The following is a 25,619-nucleotide window of genomic DNA, read 5'->3' as shown; positions in this document are numbered from 1 at the left end:
GAAGAAGGTGCTGTGACTGATAGAATGTATCAAAATTGGTTTGTGAAGTTTCTTGGTACTGTTAACATTTTGGCCAAATAATTCTTTGCTGTGGGGTTGTCTTATGCATTGGAAGATGTTCAGCAGCACCCCTGGCCTCTCCCCACTAGAAGCCAATAGCAGGAGATAGCCAACATATTCAAAATATTCAAATCAATCAAGTTATTCGTGAAAATGAAAAATGTGTCTTTTATTTTATGGAAAAACTGAATGGACTTTTTGGCCAACTCAATATTTATCATGATGCATTGCATTATTTTCACGATGCCCTCATATCCATTCATTCAAGTACATTTTAGTCCCTGGTACATATTTGCTGGTTAGAATATATTTTCTGCATGAGAAAATAATTTTTTCAGAAAGGGGATAAAATTTTAGATTAACAAACTTACTCCATTATCTCCAATTTCATTTAGAGAATTGATCTAGAATTCCAGTGGGGGAGGGGGGAAGAAGCATCATCTTGTTGCCACCCATATAAGTTTAGTTTGCTTAGATAAAAAACAGCAGCAACAACAACAAACCAACCCAGAAAGCAAAAAGCAAATGCTGGTATTTAGAAATGCTGCTAGCTGGACACGAACCATGCAAATAGACGCAAATGAAAGAAAGTGTTAAAAGTTGATGTGTTCTTGCCAGCCATGAAGATGGGGCTGTCACAAGACTCTATTTTGTTTACTTATACCTGGTTCTCCAAGTAAAGACTTCTGTCACCAACAGTTTTCTGAAACTGTTCTTACTTAATGAGATGTGACCTTCTTGTTTGTGTGTAAATCTGCAGCAAATGCTGGGCCCTGTGGTTACAGGTATACTTATACATCAGACCAAGGGGATTAGGGAATCCAGTTCAAATTGTCAGCCATAATGAGCAACGACAATGACAAAAGTCAAATTAATGTAATATTCTCAGAGTAAAAATTTTACCTACTACATGTTACATCAAATCTTTCACTCATGTTTCTTCCATTTGTAGTATAGCTATTTCATTGGTAAGCAGGCTTAATTCAGCATAACGAAGGAATGCATGAAAAGGTTAAGATTGACTTTCTGTTTTAATTCCTATTACAGTCAAACATTTTTGCACATCAAAAAGATGTTCAAACTAGTGCCACGTGTCAACATATAAATAAGTTCCAATACAGGTTGATGGGACTGTTCCTTTGAATTTGTTGTTAGGGAATTTGACCTATTGGGTCACTGCTGTGAACTGTCTCCCAAACTATGCTTTTACAGAACTGTTTCAGCTATGAATAATTTGGAATATCCTTTCTATTTGCCATTGAATGATTAAACTGAAGATAATTTTATAGTTAATTTTCTCTGTTTATAGTTAAGATTTTCTGATTTTGTTATATTTCAAAGAGGCTACTGAGCTCTCCAATTGAAGAAGCAATAAATTTATTAGTTTGAGACCACCTGCTTTTACATAGGACCAGCACCAAAGTCCTAACAAACTAAAATGAGATACAACACATATTAATTCATCAATGCCAAAGAATTGGATTATTTTGTTTCCATAGAATGGCAAGTAATGAGATTCATGACCACCGATAAAGCCAAGAAGTAACATAAAAGTATGTTACAAAATTACAGGAAGGGCTGGATTCAGTATAACTCGATCTTTTCCTAAGGTGGGTTGCTTATCTTGATATTTTCTAACTCCCCTCACTCAGTCTCTAGTTTATTTACACTGAATAAGTGCCCATTGTTACCTACTTTGATAAAGGAACATCTAAGGACTGGTATCTGAGGCCAGACTGAATTAAGGCTTGGACTTGAGCCTTGTCTGAAGAATTCCTTCTGTTTGTGAAATTCCACCAGGACATTTTCAATGGTCCTTTTGTATTTAAAAAGGAATTAAAACACTTTGGTAAATAAATATGGCCATATTTGAAGTCAGTAGCAATAATGAAACCACAAAAGCACCTTCAAAAAACTCTTGATTGTTAACTCTGAAACTTTCAAAATCCTATAAAGCAGTAAACACTCTTTTACTGCTTCTCTGCAAAAGGCCACATCCCAAGGGTAACGTCTCAGACTTTTGTTTCATCACATCACAAATAGAACTTCAGGGTTATGTTACCCTTGCAACTAGATACCAACTTTGCATAGTACACCTGACTCAGGGATCATTGCCATGGTTGAGTTCTTTGAACAAAATCAATCAAAATATAATTAACATTTTCATTCATGCAGTGTGAATTACACTAATGAACTTGTTAGACTTTACACACTCGAGTAAACACTGTTCCTTTAAAAAAGTCATCTTAAAAAGCTCTACTTATTCCAAAATTAGGAGCAGCTATTCAGTGTGTGTGTGTGTGTGTGTGTGTGTGTGTGTGAGAGAGAGAGAGAGAGAGGGAGAACTCCAAGTTGTCTCTTGGTATGACTCCTTCCTATAATTTCCACACCTGGACATTTATATAATTACTATGGGACCACAATAAGTTCTCTAACTCTACACCCCCACCCCAGTCCTTACACAAACTCAACTTTAGAAGTAATTACTTTAGGGTTTCTAACATGTTACCAAGACCCTCAGTGAGAAATTCCTCCCATTTCCCCTCAGCTGCCACCTGGTCTGTCCCCACTTTGGAAGCTCTTAGGTCCATTCTGTAGGAAATTCCTTTTCTTGCCCCTGTACGCCTACCTCAATTCAACCCCTGTCTCTCCACATAGGGATCTGCCCCTCATAACTCAAGATTTAGACAACGTTACAGGCACTTGGAGTTTGGGTTACTATTATTTAATTATATTGTGGACTAAGAAAGATTCTGAGTTGCTTAACAATATAGTAGTTTTAACATTGTAATGAGACATTACAAAATCATCATATTTCAAATAACTCATTTTCTGAAGATCATTTGACAAGGAAGGCAACTGAAAGTCCAGTATCTGAATGTGTTGCATTCTTGCAGAGGTGTGGTATGCAAAACGACTGTGCTAAATTCACAATAAATAGAAGAGTAAAATCATAAGAAGAGCCTTACCATTAAATGAACATTCAGCTTCACTGTATGACTCAGGGAGAGTACCAAAGAGCTCTAAGTGAAACTGCTGAACCCTTGATTCTCTTTTCCTATTCGTCTTTCATTTCCAAACTAGGCAGCCTTTCAGTGAAGAGAATTCTGAAGCAGAATGTGCCCTACATTTGGGAGCCATTGTTTATGGAAATGAGAGCTGATGTTTTGACTCTGCTGACACTTTTAATTTAAAAAGAAAAACAATTAAAGTGTAACATACTTATCTCTGTTTCGACAAATAAAACATGGGAATTTAACAAAATCTTGGTGACTTGGGTTCATTATAATCAAGAGTATTAGGACAGACATAGGGGACTGAGGTTCTAGTACCAGATTTATCACTCAGTAGCCATGTTATCTGAGGCCTTGGTCTCTCATCTGTAACTTAATTGCCAAGATCCCTTCTAGTTTATATTCTATGTTTTATTAATAGTTATACAGTAATGATATGTTACAACTTTAGGAAATTCTAAGGTGGGTAGATCTTAATTTTCCCTTCCAATCATGGTTGACTTCTGTGCCTTTCCTAACCAAGAACAGGCTCAGAAACTTGTATCTATGGATGACATACGTTTTTGGCTATAATTGATATTTCTTCTCTTTTCTTCAGGATAATCCTTCTGTTCTTTTCCAGGCATTGCCTATGGATTTTCACCTGTTGTCCTGTAAACCTTCTACTTATTGCCACTTTTTACAATATCTCCACCTTCTCCATTTGTTGTCTTTTTAGCCAATGAAAACACACTTTCTGGTCAAATAAACAGTTTCAGTAACCTTCATTCTTTTGACTATTTTTGTTCATGCTACTACTCAGAGACTGTTTTGGCATCTTAATGGTTCAGAGCTCTAACAGTTTTCTATAATTATCTAAGAAATCGTTTTTGGGTATTTGTCATGTGTCAGACACCATGATAGTCCTTTATTGACTTGGAAATGATTCCTTCGCTATGCTCCAGGGTTAAAATGGGAAAGCAGCACATATGACACCAAAAGCACAGGCAACAAAAGCAAAATAAACAAGTGCAACTACATCACATTAAAAAACTTCTGTACAGCAAAGGAAACAGACATTGAAAAGGCAACTTATGTAATGGGAGAAAATATTTGCCAATCATATATCTGACAGGGAATTAGCCTCCAAAATGTCTAAGAAACTCCTATGACTCAACAGTAAAAACCAAAAACAAAAACAAAAAAACCCTAATAACCTAAGGAAAAAGTGGCTAAGGACTTGAATAGCCATTTCTCTAAAGAAGACATACAAATGGCCAATACATATATGAAAAAATACTCAGCCACTAATCATCAGGGAAATGCAAATCAAAACCAATGAGATATCACTTCATACCTGTCAGGTTGGCTATTAACAAAAAATAAAAAACAGGTATTGGTGAGGATGTAGAAAAATTGAAACCCTTGTACATGGTTGGTGTGAATGCAAAATGGGGCAGCCCCATTATGGAAACAGTACGGAGGTTCCTCAAGAAATTAAAAATAGAACTACCATATGATCCAGCAATTCCATGTCTGATTATCCAAAAGAATTGAAACCAGAATCGTGAAGAGATAATTACGACTTCCATCTTACTGCAGCACTATTCACAAGAGCAAAGCTGTGGAAACAACCTAAATGTCTAACAGATAAATGAAGAAAACATGGTATATACATACACTGGAATACTATTTAACCTTAAAGAAGGAAATTCTGCAACATGTGAAAACATAGATGAACCTTGAGGACGTTTTCTAAGCAAAATAAGCCAGTCACAGAAAGACAAGTACTGCATGAAGCTACTGTATAAAGGAACAGCAGTACTTCCTGGATGTGAATTTCTCTGACTAAAGAACCAGAAATAATTATGAGTTTCTGTACCAGTGTATCCACTGCTACTTTTCAGGCAGTTGCATTGATCTTGTAATGTTCTCTTGCTGAATAACCTACTAAACACCTTTATGCTAAATTGCATTAAATCCGGTTGTATACTCATGCCACTTCTGATTCTATCTTTTGTTATAATACCAAACTATTTTCCCCCTCTTTTAAAACTTTTTGCTGTTGATGCTTAATCTTAATTGTAATTTTTTAAGCCACCTTAAATCATTTTTGAAAAGTGACAAAGAAATAGACATCAAATTTCACTAAAAAAAAAAGTTGGGAGGAAGCAGCAAAATGTGGTGGTTGCCTACACAGATATGGAGCAACACTTCAAAGTTCAAATTCTGACTCCTCTATTCATAAGCCATGTGAACCTTGGGCAAGTTACTAGACATTACTGTGTCTGGTTTCTCTTGTAAAATGGAGACAACAGTTCCTATCTCATAGGGTGTTTTGAATTTTAAATAATATCAGTAATAGAGAGGGTGGGGCAAAAGTAGGTTTACAATTGTTAGTATGTAAAATTAAACAATTAATAAATAATACAAAAATAAACTCAAATTCTCACAACCGTAAACTTACTTTTGCCCCTCCCTATACATAGAATAGTGCTTTTAGAACAGTGCTTGACATATAGCAGACACTCAGATATTGGAATTATTTTATGCTGGTTTAGCTTTAACATACATAGCGGAGTTAACAATTGAATGTCAACTTAAACAAACCACCATTCCCATTCTATCATTTAACAGAATGTTTGGACTTGACACTTTACAATTACAAGGAAAATTCTTTTTATTCTTTTTTGACCATATTGTCAAATCCAGGCATATCTGCTTAAGGGAAACTGGATATTAAAATCTAGACCTATATAATAGGCTTAAGAATTCTTTGTTCTCCATAAATATTTGAATATTAAATTCTTTTTCAAAAACAAAACACAACATGTGCTCTGCCACTACCAGAAAGGATTTGAAGCAGCAAAATATTAAGAGTCAACAAAACTGAGGACTTTAAAAATATAAATGCAAGAGCTAAGGAAAAAGGTGTACATGAGTGGGGAGAAAAACTGTACCAGAACATGTTGGCTAAAGGAAGCTACTGCAATTGAAAACAGACCTTCATTTCCTGAGAGGGTGGCCAGAACAAAGAGAAACATGAGAGGTGTCCCAACTCTCTATTTCAAAGAAAGGAAGCTCACTATTAATCAGGAGGAATACTTGGTTTGTTTCTAAACTATCATAGAACGTATGGAGAACAGTAATCATAATAGTTAAAAAGTTTGACAGTTTTTTTTTTAAAGCAGAAACGGTTTAACTTTGGCAAACATCTTGTTTAAAGGAGTGTCAACCTAACATCCAAGACTAAGTTCCTGATTCCACAACCAGTGTACCCTCCCCCACAAACCACTCTGCTCATAATCTTCTCCACTTCAATAAATGGCAATTCTATCCTTTCAGTTGCTTAGGCTCAGCTGAATCAGCCTCGACTCTTTCATACCCATATCTGATCTACCAGCACTATTGTCAGCTTTGCCTTCAAAACATATGCAGATTCCAGTCACTCTTCAAGCCAGCTCCACTACTTCCACTTTGGCCCGTATCTGTCATTTCCCTCCAGGATTGCTGCACTGGTCCCCTAATTGGTCTCTCTGCTTCCACTTCTGTCTACTTAAACTCTTAAAATTATATCAGATCATGTTACTTCCTTATTCAAAGTGCTATGGCCCCCATATTAGAATAAAAGCCAAAAATCTCAGGAGGTCCTCCAAGAACTAGTTTCATCTCCATGCCCCATTTTACCCTCTGTTGCTCTATCTACTACTTTTTTGCTTTTATTTAATTTATATTTTATTGATTATGCTACTATAGTCCTGATTTCCCCCCTTTGCCCACCCTCCCAGCATCCCTGCTTCCTCAGGCAATCCCCACACCATTGTTCATGTCCATGAGTCATGCATATAAGTTCTTTGACTACTCCATATCCTATACTGTACTTTAACATCCCCATGGCTATTCTGTGACTACCAATTTGTACTTCTTAATACCCTTACCTTTACCCATTCCCCCACACATCCCTCCCATCTGTCAACCAACAAAACTCTCTCTTTACTCATGATCCTGTCTGTTTTTCCTTTGTTTTTTTAGATTCAATTGTTGATATTTATTTTTGCCAATTATTGTTCATTGTTTTGATGCTTTTCTTAAATAAGTCCCTTCAACATTTCATATAATAATGGTTTGGTGATGATGAACTCCTTCAGTTTTTTCTTGTTTAGGAAGCTCTTTATCTGTCTGATTCTAAATATCTTTGCTGGGTAGAGCAATCTTGGCTATAGGTCCCGTTTTTCATGATTTTGGATATTTCTTGCCAATCCCTTCTAACCTACAAAGTTTCATTAGAGAAATCAGCTGACAGTCTTATGGGAACTCCCCTGTAGGTACTAATTTCTCTTGCTGTTTTTAAGATCCTTTATCTTTAACCTTTGGCATTTTAATTATGATGGGTCTTAGAGTAGGCCTCTTTGTGTCCATCTTGTTTGGGACTCTCTGTGCTTCCTGGACTTCCATGTGTATTTCCTTCGTCAAATTAGGGAAGTTTTCTTTCATATTTTTTCAAATAGATTTCCCATTTCTTGCTCTTTCTCTTCTTCTGGCACCCCTATGATGTGAATGTTGGACCTCTTGAAGTTGTCCAAGAGGCTGTTTATACTAGCCTCATTTTTTTTTTCTTCTTGGTTGTTTTTTGCTTCCTTATCATTGATTTGTTTCTCAGCTTCATCCACGCTACTGTTGTTCTTCTAAATTATTTCAATTAGTGTGTACTTTGTTTCTGACTGCTTTTTAATGCTGCTGAGGTCTTCAAAGTCCCTTGAGCATCCTTGTAATCAGTGTTTTGAATTCTGCATCTGATAGATTGCTTATCTCCATTTTGTTTAGCTCTTTCTCTGGAGTTTTGAACTGTTCTTCCACTGGGCCATGTTTTTTTGTCTCCTCATTTTAGCAGCCTCCCTGTGTTTGTATGTATTAGGTAGAGCTGCTTTGACTCCATGTCTTGGTAGTATGACCTAATGAAGTAGGTGTCCTGTAGGGTCCAAAGGCACAGCCTCCACTATCACCCAAGTGGGGTATTCGAGTTGTGCCGTTCATGTGGGCTGAGTACACCCTCCTCTTATAGTTGAAACTTGGTTGCTGTTTGCAGATCAATGGGAGAGATTTACTGAGACCAGTCAGATCCAAGGATTGGCTGTGACCACTTACCACCAAACTCCGCCCTCCATGGAGGATCAGCCATGCATGGGCATGGTGGTGGGACTCTGATGTGGTCTGTACCTGTCCACGGGGTATGCTGGCCCTGGGGTTTCTCAGGTAATACAGGGCACAGTTAGAGCAATCTGAGATGGCTGCAACTTGTACTGGGCTCGGAGATTTGCTGCTATCCCGGTGTTGGAGCTCAGAGTGAATGAGTCTGAGTAGGTGCATCTTAAGAGTGGGTTCTTTAAGAGACTCCAGCTGTTTCTTCCACAGACTCAATCCTGGCTGGTTTTTGCAGCCAGAAGTTGAGGGGACTTATCTTCCTGGCACTGAAACCCTGGGCTAGGGGCCTGTTGTGGGGCTGTGACTCCTCACTCCCAAGATATCCCTCCCAAAGTTTTATCCACCACATGTGGGTGAGGGACCAGCCTGTTCCACATCTGCAGCCCCCTTACCAGTCTGGATGGATGTGGTTTCTTTAATTCCGTAATTGTCAGACTTCAATCAATTTGATTTCTGACAGTTGAGTGATGGTTGTTCTGTATTTTAGTTATAATTTTGATGTGATTGTGTGAAGCCACATCTGCCTACCTGCCATCTTGATCTGAAGCCATACTCCCTTTTTCATACCACAAAGCCACACTGGCCTTTTTGCTATTATTGAAACATCACACACTTCTACTTTAGCATCCTTACAATTACTGTTCCCTTTGGCTAAATGTTTTGCTCCTAAGTAGCCACACTCTTTAGCTCCTTCAGATCTTTAGAGTATCACCTCTTCAGTGGGGCTTTCCCTTGTGCTATTTAATATTGCAAACACTCTCTACACAGACAAGCGCATGCGTGCACACTTTGCTTTTCCCTTTTCCTGCTTTCTTTTGTCCTTTCAAAACTGCTGTCATACTTTATCTTTTATTTTTCTTATTCATTTCTATTTTCCCCAATAGAATACAAACCCCATGAAGAACATTTTTTTTTTGCTACATCATTCTATGTTTAGAATAGGGCTTGGTGCACAGAGGATATTCAAGTATCTGTTTTAAGAACGTATGGATAAAATTTGAGGGCATGGCCTTAAAGTATATTTGTAAGAGTAATCCTGAAAGAGGGAGTGGGAGTTAGAATAATACAGTTCAGTTATACAGTATTTTGATGATCCAATTTGCTACAGGGTCAATTCTTAGAACACAAAGGAATGGATCACAGATTTTTTAGACAGTAGTCTCTAAAGTAGGGTAGCACATATCAAGATGATCCACTGGGACAAGGGGACAAAGTGTTAGAATTTTATTTATCGTATACATTTAAAGAATTAAAGGATGAATTTCCATGGTGCCCTTACTCAGTTTATGTTTCAGAAAAGCATGCTTCACACATGGTTCTTGAGGTATCCTGAGGGAGAGTGGAGTGGAAATACTCATGTAAGATGTAATTATACAATATATTGGGTTGGTCAAAAAGTTTGTTTGGTTTAAGATGCCTCTAGTGGTCCTTAGTTGTCTTTAACTTCATCTGAAACAATTTTGATAGACTGTATTGTAACAGCTGTTACATAAGCATGCATCTTTATTTTTTGGTATGCATTTAAAAAAAATGTCAAAATTGGGGAATTTTTATATAGTTGTTTTAGTATCAAAGATAGAAGAAAAAGCAACATTTTTGGCATACTATGCTTTATGATTTCAAGAAAGGTAAAAATACAACCAAGAGACAAAAAAAGATTTGTGCAGTGTATGGAGAAGATGCTGTGAACATGTCAAAAGTTGTTTGCAAAGTTTTATGATGGAGATTTGTTGAAGCTGACAGCCAACAAATCGAAGACATTAGTTGAGAACAATCAACATTATACCACGTGGGAGATGGCTTACATGCTCAAAACATCCAAATCAAAAAAGTTATTGGTGAAAATGAAAAAGTCTTTATAGGAAAAAACTAAACAGACTTTTTGGCCAACCCAGTATTTATATTATTATTTATTCTTATCCTGTTTTACCTGATTAGATTTTTGTGATGGAAATAAGCAATTTCAGCTTCAAGAAGATAACCTAACATTTAGATGAAGGGAAATTTAATCCCCTGTACAAATTAATGAACATTTAGAAATGAAGACATTTAGATATTAGATATTTATAAGAGTTAAACCATGAAGAATGTCTACCTTGATAGTGCATTTAGGAGACCTGAACATAACTTTTTCCTCTTTGGCCAGAACACTGGCATTCATTCCCCTATATAACTCAGTAAAGTAAAAGTAGTTCCATTTGGCATTGGCAAAATGATGGAAAAAATATTCAAAATGCTTGAACAGAAAGATACCTGACTACCGATTTAAATTACCTGAGTTTTTAAAACATGAATTTGATAAGAAATGAACTAAATTTCCCCAGTTGGTAGGAGGAAATTCAGGCACTTTGGGAAGAACAGAAACTTTTATGGTAACTGAGGCACTATTTAAACAGTCTAGTATGCACCTTGCAAGGAGCCAACTCTAGCAGGACTTAGCAAAGGACCTCAATTATTCAACCATTAATAATACGACATGTATTCCCAAAAGAATCAGAGATTTCAAATTGTACCTTAAATGCAAACTCATCTATTTCAAGTGAATAGTTTTGAAGTGCAAAGTAGATTTGTCCACAAGTTATCACTTCTGATTTCCCATTCTGTCATGCAAAAATGAACGCACGGAGACAAATTCAAATATCTATTTTGAAAATATTTACTTAGTTTGAATAAATTAATTGCAAATAAAAATTAGCTACAATATATAGACTGAATAGAAATGACTAGAACAAATACAACACAGGACTTGATTTCCTTGCATTAGTCACAAAGCATGTGACAATCTAGAAAACTTCAATATCAATTATATTTCTTTGAAAAGGGGGCAACAGCAGTTACTGATACATCACAACTAGTAAACTTATAATACAAATTTCCTGACATGCATTTCCTGAGTGAACCCAAATGATCATTTTTAAAAACAAGAAAATGTTGACAAGTTGAAGTAAAATAAAATAGTTCGTGGCTGCTAAGCAACAGGTTTTTTAAACCAAAAGAAAATCTAGAACAGTGCTGTAATAGGATAAATTAAAGCTATGCTACCACATACATAATTTTGCTAGAAGTCAATTATTATACAACTTTTGAAACTAAAGAAAAATAAATCAAAAGATTAAAATAATAATTCTGTCTAATCTGAAAGTGTATTGATTTCTACAAGTGCCACAGAGGATTTGATGTAGTGCCAACTGTCTATACTTTCCTTGTGGTGTGTTACAGAAAGAAGAGATCAGGAAGAGAAGGGGAGAAGAAACTTTTCTTGCTTCTGAGAGCAAAGGATTTATTGGAATTAGAGAATGAACAGACCATGCAAGTACGTCCCTCCAACTCTGCTGTCAACAGTGTGCATCTGCCAACCATGCATTTCCTGGAGTCACACTGGCAACTCTCCTTAGTATGCAAGTCCAAAGTTAAGGCTGGTCTGTTAGGTTTAAAAAAAAAGGGGCATACACTTGTCATTCAACCCCTTATATCTCTCTAGATTTCTTGATGTCTGGATAAGGTCAAAAACAGAATAATTAATTAAGCATTTATTTTTCTAAAAGCAAATCAAGCCCACTCTCCTTTCTTGTTAATTTATGCTTTTTCTCATGAGAATTTTTTTTCTAGAAACAGTGAACAGATGAACCACAGTTTATATCTAAAAAATAAACTTGCCAAATGTTGCTGATACTAAAAACAGATTAGTTATCATGGGAGAAAAATAGATAATCTAGATTAAATTGCATATTCAAAGGAGCATATAAAACGTTTCTTAGCATTAAATTTTTGTTATAGTACTACACTTGAGAGAAACATTAAGGAAAAAATGTTTTCTGATTACTTTCAATGTAGTTAAAAACAAACACCTCTTGAATTTGGTTTTACAAAATATTCTAATTTACCAAATTCCATATTTAGATGGGGTGGGGAAAGAGGCTCTCTTGTCCTTCTTCCTAACTTTGCAAATCCTTGAGTTATGCTTGCTAACCTACTATTCACACCAAGAGTGTGACACCATCGTTACCATGCTACTCAATCAAGAACACTCTAAGATATATCTATAATAAAGATAAATAGAAAAAAGTTAATATACATGTTGCTGTATTTTACAATATTTGCAACAAACTGTAAACTAACATAGTTTGAACCAACAGTACCCTCAGTTATACAAAAAACAATTTTTCAACACTGAGGATGGGTGATTCAAAAACACTAAAATGAAGGCATAAAATTAGACTGTCTTTTTTCTCCTCAAAATAGATTTAAAAAACTCAAAATTCAGAACTCTGGTACATTGAGAAAATTCCTTTGCTTGAGTTTCCCAGATTTTTGCTCAAAAATTACTCTTTATTATAAATGTTTAAAAAACTTCTCCATCTTAATGCAAATGATCAGATTAGAGAAACCAGGACATGGACAACAGGTTGAAAAACCCAACTCACTTAGCTTATAAATTTATAATTCAGTCCAAGAGGACAACTGTCTGTTAGTCTAGAGGTCCTTGGAAAATAAGTCTGATGTAGCCTTGTTCACCAGCCAACTGATGTGCACAAAAGGGACAGGCTGCATGAAAAGTATGAGTACCATGAGGAAGCAGGATCTGGGACCAATAGGCAGTTGTCTTTTCCGAACACACATGCCCACATGGGCTAAATGCATGGGTTGGAGGGCCAGCGTCCACATAAAATCCAGCTTCACATCCAAGCCACAGAGGGACATAGGGCCCAACAGACCTACACATAGGACATTCACGATCTTTTCCATCACGTTCTTCTTTGTTTCCCCAGTTATGATAGCCATGGACATGGCCGCAGTTCAGATATACCCATGGTTGTTTTTCATCAACAACATCTTTCCTCTTCATACTAGGAAATGCTAGTGTGTTGAACCCTACAGGGCATTGAGGTCGTGCTGCATTGATTTCCTGTCTTAAAGCTTCTAAATGCTTCACTGTAGGAGTGTGGGAAAGGCCTTCTGCAGTACGCCACAGCAATGTTGCACCACAGAGATCAATTAATGAGCCATCTTGCAACTGATTGGTTTCAATTTCCACCTAGAAGAAAGAAGATCAAAAACACATTCATAGCTGTGTCTTGGATTTTTTACCTAAGAGTGTTGTCTCATGTGTTCCTTATATAGAACCAACATTTTCTGTAACTGTTACTAAATATTGAAAAAACATGAATGATAGTCATAAAAAATATAAGTCTGAAAATCAAGGATAAAATAGTAAGCAGTAACATTATTTCTTTTCAGCCTTATTGTAAAGATAACTTATGATTCAAACAAAAGAGATAGGCTGCATAGAAATTATGAGCACCATGAGGAAGCAATATCTGGGACCAACAGGGAATTGTCTTTTCTGAACACATATGTCCATATAAGCTTATTTTCCAAGGCTAATCAGTAGGTCTAATATTTCCAATAAATATCATGGTCAAAGATAATACAGATATAAGTAGAAAATACAGAGTGCTATTTAATTTAGGAAAGCTTAGGTTTTAAAATATAGTAACATAATATGAAAAAATTAATTTTTAGAGTGTCCAAATTAAAACATTAAAACATCATATAGTATAGTATTTAGTAGTCAGTGTTTGATAATCAAACTTAGTACTATGTGTCAACAAGAGATTTAAGAGTTTTGGGGAATACGTAACGTACTCAGTACAACACACCCAATGTGTTTACAGTAGCTAAATAAGAAGCTACATCTCAGTACTTACCATTTTCCCTCTCTGCTGAGCTGATCTGGTTTCACGCAGGCTGAATACATTTCCACACACTGATATTTCTCTCCATATTCCAGGCTTGGAGTCTTCTGTGAACCCATTACGTGGATGCATAACTAGAACGCCATTAGTGGTTAAGCCATCCATTTGCCCATCTGATGTCTTCCATTTGGCAGCCTTCTCCTAGTTGGAGTAAGAAGAGTGAGCTTCCATTTATTTGTAATTTGGAAATAGAAGTGATTATTAAAATAATGCATCATTTAGGAAAACAGCTCTTTACCCCAAGAAAGATGTTTTTTGATGAATCAAATCCTGCAGCATATATCCGTGCTGTAAATGGGGGATTGCGTTCACAGATGATTCTACAGGCAAATCTTGAGATAGTACTTTGCACTGACTGTGTATCAGAATTACTTTGACTTCCAGGAACTGTGTCAGTTACTACAAAATCAATGGGACTTTCAGTCGACCGACCAATCTAAGGGAAAAAGAAATGTCTATAAACCTGTTCAAAGGAACACAGTGGAAAATCCTTTCAACAAAGGCACAATAAGGTGCAATCATTAAGCCTCTGAAATTTCTAGAGCTCAAACTTACCATAGTTAACTCTGGGAGCATCTATACCCTTGAAAACCAATCTGTCGGACTTGCTCTAATGTAATAATCACTTAGAGCGTAGAATTAAGTGGGAACTTACAATTCAGAATATATGAAACCCTCAGGGAATAAAAAGGTTAGGATGGGTGAGATTTCTAGATGGCTACAGATGGAAATATGTCTACCATGTATTACTCTCTACCTTCTTTAACACAATATAGTTAACATATAAGTAAATCTTTTATGATGACTCCAGGATATTACACAATGAATACCCTTTATATTCAGCTGAAGTATACTGATGTCTTCAGGTGCTATAAAGGCCTACAAGAACACCGATCCTAATGTCAAGGGCTTATACAGTCTTGCTTTGAGGTCTTATATATACTTCATAGATTTTTTTTTTTTTTTGGTCTCTGTCAGGTTGTCAGCTATCATTTCTCGCAGTTGCGTACACTTGTCTCTAGCAGCATACCCCTCCTCTAACCAGCTACTCTTACTCTGGTACTTGGGTTGAGAAATCAAATACTGTAACCAAACTTCAAAGAATGGCATTTCAAAAGGTTACTGATAAGAGCCTAAGGGGTTCTCCAGCAAGCACAGAAAAGAAATTTCAGTGCTTGGCCTACCTGACATTTACTTTATATGCCTAGATGTCCTTTTAATTTTTTCCTTGTTCTTGGCCATATTTCAGAGATAAGTTTCCCAGATAAGAGTTCTGGTTGGTGAAGTGTCAGAATTAAAAAACAACTTCAGAATATTATCTAATAAATAAATTAATTTCATTTTGAAAGAGGAAAGTAAAAAAGGAGAAAAGGCAAGCAGTGGAATGGATGACAGAACTGACAAGTGTCACAGTGTTTTAAAAGTAAACCTTTAAAAACGATCAGCACATTAATGTATTTGTTATAAAGTAATATCATAAAATTGAATAATGTGGGTACTGAAAGAAAATACTGACTCTACAAAGATGATTTTTAAAAGTCATTCTTTGCATAGCTGAGCCTCAGGAATTCCTCATATCAGGATACTTTTGGATAAAACTCTTCAGTGCTTTTGTCCTACCGTAAAGTATAAAGTCTTTATTTAGTTTGGAGTTTTAAGGGAAAATTGGTTGGTTAACAAATTTAAGATTGAATGTACCTTTTCCTTATTTCAAAGATAAATGATATCCAAAGAAAATAATCTCAGACCTTTGAAATAGTTCCAAAAATAAAAAACCTCTTTTAGAGCCAAAAGATGCAGAAACAAGGATTGGATTGAGAAGTGATATTCAGAATCAAGATATTCAGAAGCAGCATTTATTTGGGAAGAGATATTGTTCCAGAAGATCTGATATTTGACCTGGGCTTTAGAGAAGATGATTTGAGATATCAAAGCAATACTGGTAATGACAGATAGGAAGAACTCTTAAGTACCTATGAAGAGAAAACCTACATGACTGTGCTCTAATGCAAAATATAAATGTGTTAAACTTTAGTAATTCCACCTCTTTCTAACTGCTATTAGTTTTGAAAATACAGATCTTATCTAGACTGCCTACATATGTAATCAACTTGTAATGTCTCCTTTCTTTATTCATAGTGTCAAGCAATGCACTGAACTGGAGTTTGAATATCTGATGTCTTGAATAATAAATATTCTTGTTCAGGTTAGAAGGTAAGCAATCCTTGAATGCTTACAAAACAAGTTCCTCAAAGACTAGCTAATTTATTGGGATAGTTTCTGATATATTTTAATTTTTGATGTAGAAATGTTTTTATCTTTTATACATTACAAGGTGTAATGCTTGTAGAAAGGATATCAGTTTACTGTTATGGAGAAAAACTATTCCTTTACACTAAAATTCTAATCTATGAGCAGATATCTAGGTAGCATTTTGATTTTTTCTGAAATCACTGATTTTTATTAACTTCATAACTGGGAAATTCCATGTGAAAGTGAAAGGAGAGTGAGTCACATAAAGCTGAGGATGGGCCTGGAGCTGTCTCAGGATCCCGGTGGCTAGACTTACTCAGGGCAAGGAGTAAGGATGGGTCATGGGGTCTGAAGGCAGTAATTCAGAGGAAGGACACGAGACAGATGGCAGGTTCCACAGGACAGCAAAGGGTCAGTGGGCCTGATTAGAGGGGCAAGAAGTTCAGGATGCCCTCTAGGTGCTGCCTCAGCCAGGGAGGCAGGCAAAAGAGACTGTTGTGGAAATGTGGTGGTGGGACCTTACCACTGGGAGCTCTCTCGTGAGAGTTTTTATCAGACTTGCCACAGTGGTTGTAGCATTTTGATTTTTAAAAAGCTAACTAGGTACATTAATTTTAACTGATTGTCAGCAATAATAAAATATGGAAAATCATCCTAAAGTTTGTGTTAGGTTCTTGTTAAGATCCAAACCTTCATTTTTATTAAGGTTGTTATTTATTTTTAACTTTTTGGTAAAAGCAACATCCATATTCTAATGTGAGAGACACTATTCTAAAACTTCAGTATTCCATTAAAAGGGTTGGAAGGAGTGAGTGATTTCAAAGAAATATTTTGCTAATGGTGATAATTAAAGACATCTCCAGGCCTTTTCACATTCATTTCATCTTGTAAAATAAAGGGAATGTTAAAAAGTCATTAGGACAATAATTGTAAAAACAACATTATTAGGTGCTTCCGTTTTTGTTTTTTTTTAATCAGAAAACCCCAGGTCTTTACAAATCTCAATATTAAGGGAGAAGATACTATGAATTTTGTTTATACATCTTTGAGTTTGGCTGTTCTATCATCTACCAGTTTATATAAACATTCTTTTATGCCACGGATTGGTATAAGAGAATGAGGGAGAAAAAAATCCCCCACCTTTTATTGACCAAATATGTGCTGAGAAACAAGTTTGACTTCACATATATGTTAGAAACAGAACTGTCTGTACTTTTTGTTGTCTACAAAGGAAAAGGGGGAAGTAGTGGCAAAAAAGGGTCATATATGTGTGCAGAATATTTCTTGGTTCTTTTTTTGGGATAACAATAGCTAACAGAGTTACTTTTGTATCTAGATTATTAATATCTAAGTGTTTACCATCTACCTGGTATACTCTGAGCGTTTTACATGTACTAAACCAATATAAGCCTTGTAATAGTCACATGAGGGAAGTTTTATTAATTGTATACTTTAGAGGAGGAAACTGAGGCATACAGTGGCTAAATGATACTTAAAGGAGTTCTGATTCCAGAGACCATCTCTTAACTATGCTATACTACCTTCTATATTTGTGGTTTAGGAAACAATATTTATTTAATAAAATACATGAAAATATGATAATCTTTAATCTGAACAGAGCAAAAGTCAATGACCATAAGTTTTAACTTTGTTTTGTACCAAAAAAAAAAATTCCACATATTATAATACCTGAAACATATCAGTGTTGCTGTCATGAGTATATTCAACCACCACTGTCTGGGCCCGAGATAAGGTATATGATATGCTATGCTGGTCCTTGTTGCTTATTGCCTAAGAGAGAAAAGATTAATAGCAAAAACTAGTTGGCAGGTCAATTTAACCAGATTTAAAAAAAAGGTAATCTATCACATATATGACATATTCCCCCTTACCCTGAAATTTAAGTTAAAGACTAGTAACTCTTATATAACCTTAGCTGTGACAGCAGTTTCTCAAGATGAGTGGGACATAGAAATATACTTTGCTGTAGTTATAGAGTAAGAACATATTTTCATTGTATAAAAACAATAAAAATTGGGGCTGCCTTGTATTTAATTATGAAATCATCAAAACCAATCCCATGTAGAATTTCAAAACAGTACTCAGTACTACTCTGGTAAGAAGAAAATACAAAATCTTGCAAGATAAGAGGAATCTTATTTTTAAAGTAACTCAAAGAGTTATAAAGTTAACCAATAAGCAGAGTTAACTGGTTTTCTAACCATTCTGTGACTACAGATGACAAATATTTGCCACATGCTGGGCTAGAGACAGAAAAATTCATAGAATGATTACATACTACCAAAGGAAATGGATATAATGCTTACGACTATACTTCTGACTTGTCCCAAACTAAAAACATTGCTAAAAAGAACTTTTCAGTTTTGTTTTCAGGCATTTTCTCTCTCTCTATATATGAGTCGAAGATAATACCGGACGGGGAAAACCCAAACAAAGGAAGTGGAAACAGGTTGCGTAAAAGGAAAACATACAAAGACACAAAACAATGATTATACACAGGAAAGCTAAATGAAAAAAACAAAACAAAAAACTAAAGTTCTTATTTAGAGCTCTGGCATTTTAAAATTTTACTTGGTATGATTTTGTAGCCAATCTATAACAAATAAAGCCTTAAAATAGTGGCTTTAAGATTAAATAAGATTTTGAAATTTTCATATACTATACCAAGAGAATAAACAAACACCTGGGTACTAACTACACAGCTTTATCAAAGTTCAATAATGTCATTTTTGCTTCTGATGTTTTAAAAGAAATTAAGCTCTACAGATACAATCAATACTGTCTGCATGTTCCTCCCTACTCCCCTTTCTTCATAGGCATCCAACCTCAAGAGCAGCACAGATCATTCCTACGCATGTTTTTTCACTGTGCATTTATGTATTCATAAATGTTGTGTAATTGTTTTACAGGTTTTAAAACCTACAAATGACTTCAACTCAGCATTAAGGAACTGACTTTTCAATCAAATAATTGCTCAGTATTTTGAAAATTAATTCTTAATGCCTAAAGAGCTTTAAAAACAGGTGTTTTGTGTACTTTGAGATTGTAAACCCTGTTTTTCATTTTTGTTTTTAGCTATTAAACCTATTTTCAGATTCCGAGCAAGAACTATGTCAAGTTAACTTCTCACTGGACTGGAAGGCAGGGTTTAACCATTCACCCCAGAGGACTGCCAGACTAAACAGTTTTCTTCATGACCTCATACTACATTCTTCCAAAACTGAAAAAGGAAAGAGGCAGTCTTTGATCCCTAAAACCCTTGTTGTCCAGTAAAAATGAAAAGAAGCTAACAGTGAAAACATTAGAGGTATAAAAGTAAAAATGCAAAGAAAAGAACAGAATATTACAGAGGTAGGGATTAGAAATATTTTCCCAATGATGATGGTTCTCAATCAGAGGTCATATTAGCTGTGTGAGGGGCATCTGGAAATATGCAGGTGCATTTTTTGGCTGTCACAATGATTTGAGGGCTTACAAGGCATTGTCCTGCAATAGGTGAGACAACCCTGCATAAAGATTAATTGGCACACCCAAGTTGCAAAAGCACTTTTGTGGAGAAATACTGGAAAGAAACCCCTCTGATTGGATCAATAAGCTGTTCACTTCCACCACCTACTTAGCACATCCATTCTCTTCAAAGGAGAAAAAGAAACACAAAAGAAACTGTCCCTTTTCTACATTCACTGGCTCTCAAACAGTAATAGATGATGCCTGGTCAAGGCATGAGGACTCTATTTTAGACATCACACTGAATATAAAAACAAGCCAAAAATCCAATTAACTTTGGGGCTGAAACTATGACTTAAAACAAGGCACCATTTACCAATTTCTCTGTCTCTTGTTATTTAACTTACAAAGATATAATCAGATGGAATAATATTAATGTACATCCTGGGGGCTGCTTAGCTAAAGATAACATGTACTCCCATAAGCCAAGGAACTTCAATGGGAAGTACAGGAATTCATAGGAAATGTGAAGATCTAAAATTCCCTCTAATTGTCTATCAATCTAAGAAAAGTCCAAGTGTCTTGAAATGGTGGCCTGGGTTCTAGTGACTTTTGGTAGGGATAGAAAAGCACTAAAAGCACTAGACAAGGAGATTGAGACGTTACATTGTAGATACAGTTGAGTATTTGCTTTTTCATAGCTTCGATTCAACTTAGTAATTATGGAGGTCTATGTTTTTCAAGGCATTATGCTAAAAGTTATAAGGATCATAAAACAAAATATAAAAATAAAGAGCATCCATAGAATCTTTAAGAAAGACCCTTAGTTAAAAAAAAAATTACCACACCCAAGCATGCTTCTAGTACCTGAATATAATTCTTACACACTACATTCCTTGCCAAGCCTAGCCAAGGGCCCTCTCATGCAGGAACACTAATTCTCAGGGCAGGCAGCTGCACAATTCTAAATACTAGATAAAGTACCAGACCCACCCCCACACTTTTTAATAAGAAAAGAGGATGTTTCCTTCTAATTTCCCTTCTAATTTCCATCCACTGATCCTGGTTTGTCACTAAAAAAAAAGTCCATTGTTCTTCCATATAGCAGCCCTTCACATATCACATCTCCAAAGTGTCTTCACTCACCCAAACAAAAGGAAACTTCTGGTATCAAATGTGAAGGGAAAATGCAAGAGTATATGAACAACATGCACAACAAGTCTTTCAATTTCTCCAAGTTAATTTACAGGGTTTTTTGTTTGTTTTTTTTTACCTTTGCAGCCTGAGGAGTACAAGCAATATGCACAGTGCTGGGCTTCACCCCATTTGCCTTAGGTCTTTTAAATAAAGCAAACCTACTTTTCCTTCTTCCTCTATCGCCGTTTGGGAGAGACCCATTATACCTGATGGGGGGGAAAAAAAGGTTTAGGTGATTTCTTGTAAGAACTACACAATTCTAACAGATGTGTTACTTTGCCTTATAGGATCAATTCCAATTAATTATCTATTACCACATTCTAAGTATCTAAAATTCTTTTTAGCAATTGCTGCTCCCCAGCTGCCTGGGTATAAAACAAAATGAGATTCCGTCTGGCCACATTCTAAGTCATAGAGAAGTACCTTTTGGATTATACATATAAAGCTAGAATTTGGATCCTGGTGTTTGTCATGCTTTTTTTTCATTCTTTACTTTGAGTTAGCTGTGTTTTTCTTCCCTCTTAAGATAACCAAGAGCTGATTAGCATATCTGACTCCTTGTGACTCATTCTATTTTTTCCGAAAGGTGAATGAATGCTTGTGTGTGCTAATCTAATCTTTAAAAGTACAATATAAAACTTTAAAAATAGAATCTCCTTTAATTTTGCACCAAACACTTTAAATAGATGAACTTTTCAAATGAGAAATTTTAGACTTGTTTGTTAGGTCTCAACCACCCAAACGTAAATGTACACATTCACCGTATGTTGGCAAAACCTGTCCAACTGAAATGCCTGCTAAGTAGCAGTTAAATATACTTTTGTTGTTCCGATCTCATGTCCATTTTCTCCATGACAACATTATCAAGATTGAACTACTGGGAGAAAAGTTCAAAACACATCATCTGGGTCTTTACTGTGTAGTAAACTCACTCTTGGGTTCTACCCCATACATCACCATACTTAATCCATCCCTATAAAAAACTCTCAGGGACTGGCATCACTCTCTGCTCTTACAGATTAGGAATTAAGTTATTCCTCAGAGGAATGAAGTTCCTCACAGACTCAGAGGAATTAAGATACTTTCCAAAGGTCACACATGTGACACCAGCAAAGCAGATCCAGGTGTTGTCATGCTTTTTTTTTCATTCTTTACTGCTTCATCATGACACGGGCAGTAGTTTAATAATAATCTCGCCTCATTCACTGTTTCCCCCTCACATCCTAAAGTCATGGTCAATCTGGGAGGAAACGAAGCAGGGACCAGGGACAGTTTTGAGGCTGGAGGAGAATGTAATTGTAAAATGGCCTACTTTAGTGGCTGACAATGAAGAGAAGGGAGTTTACTCAAAGAATGCCATATATAAATATATAACAATTACATTGACCACCCTTCATAAAAAATAAAGTCATCAGCCAAGGCAAATTTTCTAAAACAAGAAATGGTGAAGACAAAATAATTATGCAGCTCTAGACAACACATTTTCATTTCGTCTTCAAGAAGCTTTGTCCTATCTAGGGGTGAGGGTCAGGCAAAATTTAAGCAGTACTTGAGCACTTATAAGTGATGGCATAAAATGAGAATTAAGAGTTTCCTGACTTGGTAATAGTACCCTGTATCTTTAAATCCTTTCTGTAAATAGGTAAGATATAAATTCTAAAAAACAACAACAAAAAAACAACTTTTAACCTAGATATTAAAGTTACTGTATAATATTCAATTTTATGTCATCAGGTGAAGAAAACTTACCCTAAGACAATGAGTTCACCATATTTTACTGGTGCTTTGGATGGATGATTTTCTTGATCAGGAGAAAACATGAGCTTGGTTGTTTTTCTCAAATCTTTGTTCACTGGTCAGGAGCCTTGGGACACCTTTTGCATTATTTCCTAGAGGGGAAAAGTTTTCATTAATAATGTGAACAATAAATTTCACTTTAAATAAAGATGTTATTTTCTAGTCTATCTGGTACAAATATTATGCAAATTATCACATAATATAAAATATGAAATACTTCCCCCAGTAATGATTATGTATTTGATAAAACTGTTTATAAATAAATTAAAATGTAAATTTGGGGACTTCTACTTCCAGGAAGATGGAGTAGACTTATTTTTCCCTATTATTTCCACTAAGTATAACTAAAAACCTTGAACATTACATATAAAGCATAGGAAGACTCTGAAAAGTAGAGAAAAGGCCAACCACCTAGGAAACTCAGGAGCCAAGGAACAACACAATGGTAAGTGTTCTTTTTGCCTAATATAACAGATTTGGAATTGCCTACAGCAACCTGAAATGTCAACTAGCAAATTAAAAAAAAAAAAACAAAGCTCAACAAAAGCCTAGTCTCTCTAGACAAAGGAACAAGAAAGGACCAGACTTTAGTAAGACTGAAAACTTTTGACAATAACTGCCCTACTGCAGTCAAACACCACAGAAAACACTGTGGCCCTAGCTCTATCCAGAGCTGCAAAAGCTGAGTGAGGAGCCTAGACTTTGACCTCATGAGGTCTAATGAGAAGGCCCAACCTCCCAACCGCGGTAGTGTCAGGGTAGGCCAAATAGGGAGCCAGGACTTCCACCCTGCTGGTTGATAACATGCCCCCACCTTTACCCTAGCAGTGCCAGGGAAGATCACATAGGGAGCCCGGACTTCTACCCTTACCCACAGCAGTAAAAAGGATCTCTTTCCCTGGGCTGGGGGGTTGGGGGAGATTGTCAACGGAGGCTGAGTAAGGAATCCAAACTTTTATGTCCAGCTGGCCGCAAAAAGGAGGCACCTCCTATTCCCCTGCCAAAGTAGTATCACGTAAAGTCAGTGGAAACAGAAGGTGAAGTTAATATCTTCAGTCTCAGAACATAATACGAAAATACCCAGGTTTCAATAGAAAATCATTCATGATACACATTTAAAACCATGCAAAAAGATAAACAAGATGACAAATGAATAGACGAAAAAAGCAAAAAACGAAAAGACAAATAAACCAGAGTCTCATGGACCTGTGGGACTACAGCAAAAGATTTAAACTTGTATCACTAGAACCCAGAAAAGCAAAAAAGAATGAAGCTGAAAAAGTACTGAAAGAAATAATGGCTGAAAGCTTATCAACTTTGGAAAGAGAAACAAAACCACAGATTCAAGAAGCTGAAGAAACCCTGCACAGGATAAATCTGAAGAGAAATCCATGACAAGACACATCATAATTAAACTTCTTAAAACCAAAGGCAAAGAAAATATCTTGAAAGAAGACACAGCAAAACTACATCTTACCTATAGGGGAAAAGCAATTAGAATGACAGTATATTTATTACCAAAAACTATATAAGCCAAAAGAAAGTAGCATATTTTTTTCAGGCACTCAAAGAAAAGAACTGTCAACCCAGAATCCTACAGTCAGCAAAAATGTAAGAGAAATCAAGACATTCTCAGATGAGGGAAAATTAGGAGGATTTATCACCAGCAGATCCACTCTAATAGGATGACCAGAAGAAATTCTCTAAGCAGAAAATAAACGATAAAAGAAAAGAACCTTGGAACATCAAAAAGTAAGAATATGGTAAGTAAAAATATGGCAAATACAATAAGCTTTTCTTTTCTTGAATTTCCTACATTATGTCTGAAAGCCAAAGCAAAAATTGTTAACACTTTCTGATGTGGTTCCAGTATATGTAAAGGAAATAGTTAAGACAATTATATATATATTGCACTCCTGGGCATTTATCCTAGAGAAATGAAGACTTCTGTACACAAATGTTTAGAGCAGCTTTATTCCTATTATGTGGACTAGTTCTCAGTGATAAAAAGGAATAAAACTACTGTTAGATGAAAACAACATGGATGAAATCTCTATATAGAAATATGCTGAGTAAAAAAGCTAACAACCTTCAAAGGTAACATTCTTCAAATGACAAAATTATACAAATGAAAAACAGATTACTGGTTGGCAGGAGTTAAGGAGGGGGCAGGAGTAGGACCTAAGTGGGTGTGGCTATAATGGGCAATAGGAAGGACTTAAGTGGTGAAGTGTTCTGTATCTTTAACAGTATCAATATTGTGGTTGGGAAATATTACTGAATATTAAGTTTTATAAGATATTATACCATTGGAGTAAATGGGGTAAAGGGTACACAGAATCTCTGTATTTCTTCCAATTGCATGTGAATCTACAATCCTCTCAAAATAAAAGTTTAATTAAGCCCTGGCTGGCTCAGTTGGTTGACTCAGTTGGCTGGAGCATCATCCAAAAACCAAAAGGTTGCTAGATTCTCAGTCAGGGCAGTATCTAGGTTTCAAGCTCGATTCGTGGCTTGGTTGAGAATGGGAGGCAGAGGATCCACGTTTCTCTTTCACATCAATGTCTCTCCCCCCACCACCCGACTTCCTCTCTCTCTAAAATCAATAAAAAAAAAATCCTCAGTGAGGATTAAGAAAAAGAATCTATAAAAAAAAGTTTAATTACAAAAATATAAATTTGACATAAGTATAAAAAACAAAAGCCTGACACTTCTGATGTGATTTTTCAGAAAAATCACTATAATAAACAATCCCCACAATACTCTCAGGTCTATTTCATTAGCAGTTTAATGGAACTAGGTATTTGCTGTCTATTTCTCTCCCCAGTCTTCCTATTAGGCTTGTTCTAAAAGTTCACAACAAAACTCTAATGCTAACCCATAAAAGTGTCCT

The 25,619-nt window shown here is 35.8% G+C and overlaps 1 protein-coding gene across 2 annotated transcripts in view; it reads right to left on the bottom strand.

Annotated features, from left to right (window-relative positions):
• Positions 1-10,895: 10,895 nt before the first annotated feature.
• PELI1 (pellino E3 ubiquitin protein ligase 1) overlaps positions 10,896-25,619 on the bottom strand; it is a 54,647-nt gene continuing 39,923 nt past the window's right edge. For both annotated transcript variants that reach the window (XM_045828402.1, XM_045828403.1), the window contains exons 2-7: positions 22,679-22,818; positions 21,006-21,135; positions 17,954-18,055; positions 14,250-14,447; positions 13,964-14,152; positions 10,896-13,290 (exon numbers count right to left, since the gene is read on the bottom strand). In XM_045828402.1, coding sequence (XP_045684358.1) covers positions 12,724-13,290; positions 13,964-14,152; positions 14,250-14,447; positions 17,954-18,055; positions 21,006-21,135; positions 22,679-22,749 — 1,257 coding nt within the window. In that variant the 5' untranslated portion in view covers positions 22,750-22,818 and the 3' untranslated portion in view covers positions 10,896-12,723. The remainder of the gene's footprint in view (positions 13,291-13,963; positions 14,153-14,249; positions 14,448-17,953; positions 18,056-21,005; positions 21,136-22,678; positions 22,819-25,619) is intronic.

The sequence above is a fragment of the Phyllostomus hastatus genome, unplaced genomic scaffold (assembly GCF_019186645.2).
Source record: "Phyllostomus hastatus isolate PE091 unplaced genomic scaffold, TTU_PhHast_1.1 phas_scaffold_78, whole genome shotgun sequence".
NCBI lineage: Eukaryota > Metazoa > Chordata > Mammalia > Chiroptera > Phyllostomidae > Phyllostomus > Phyllostomus hastatus.
This window is presented reverse-complemented; position numbering and strand designations above follow the sequence as displayed.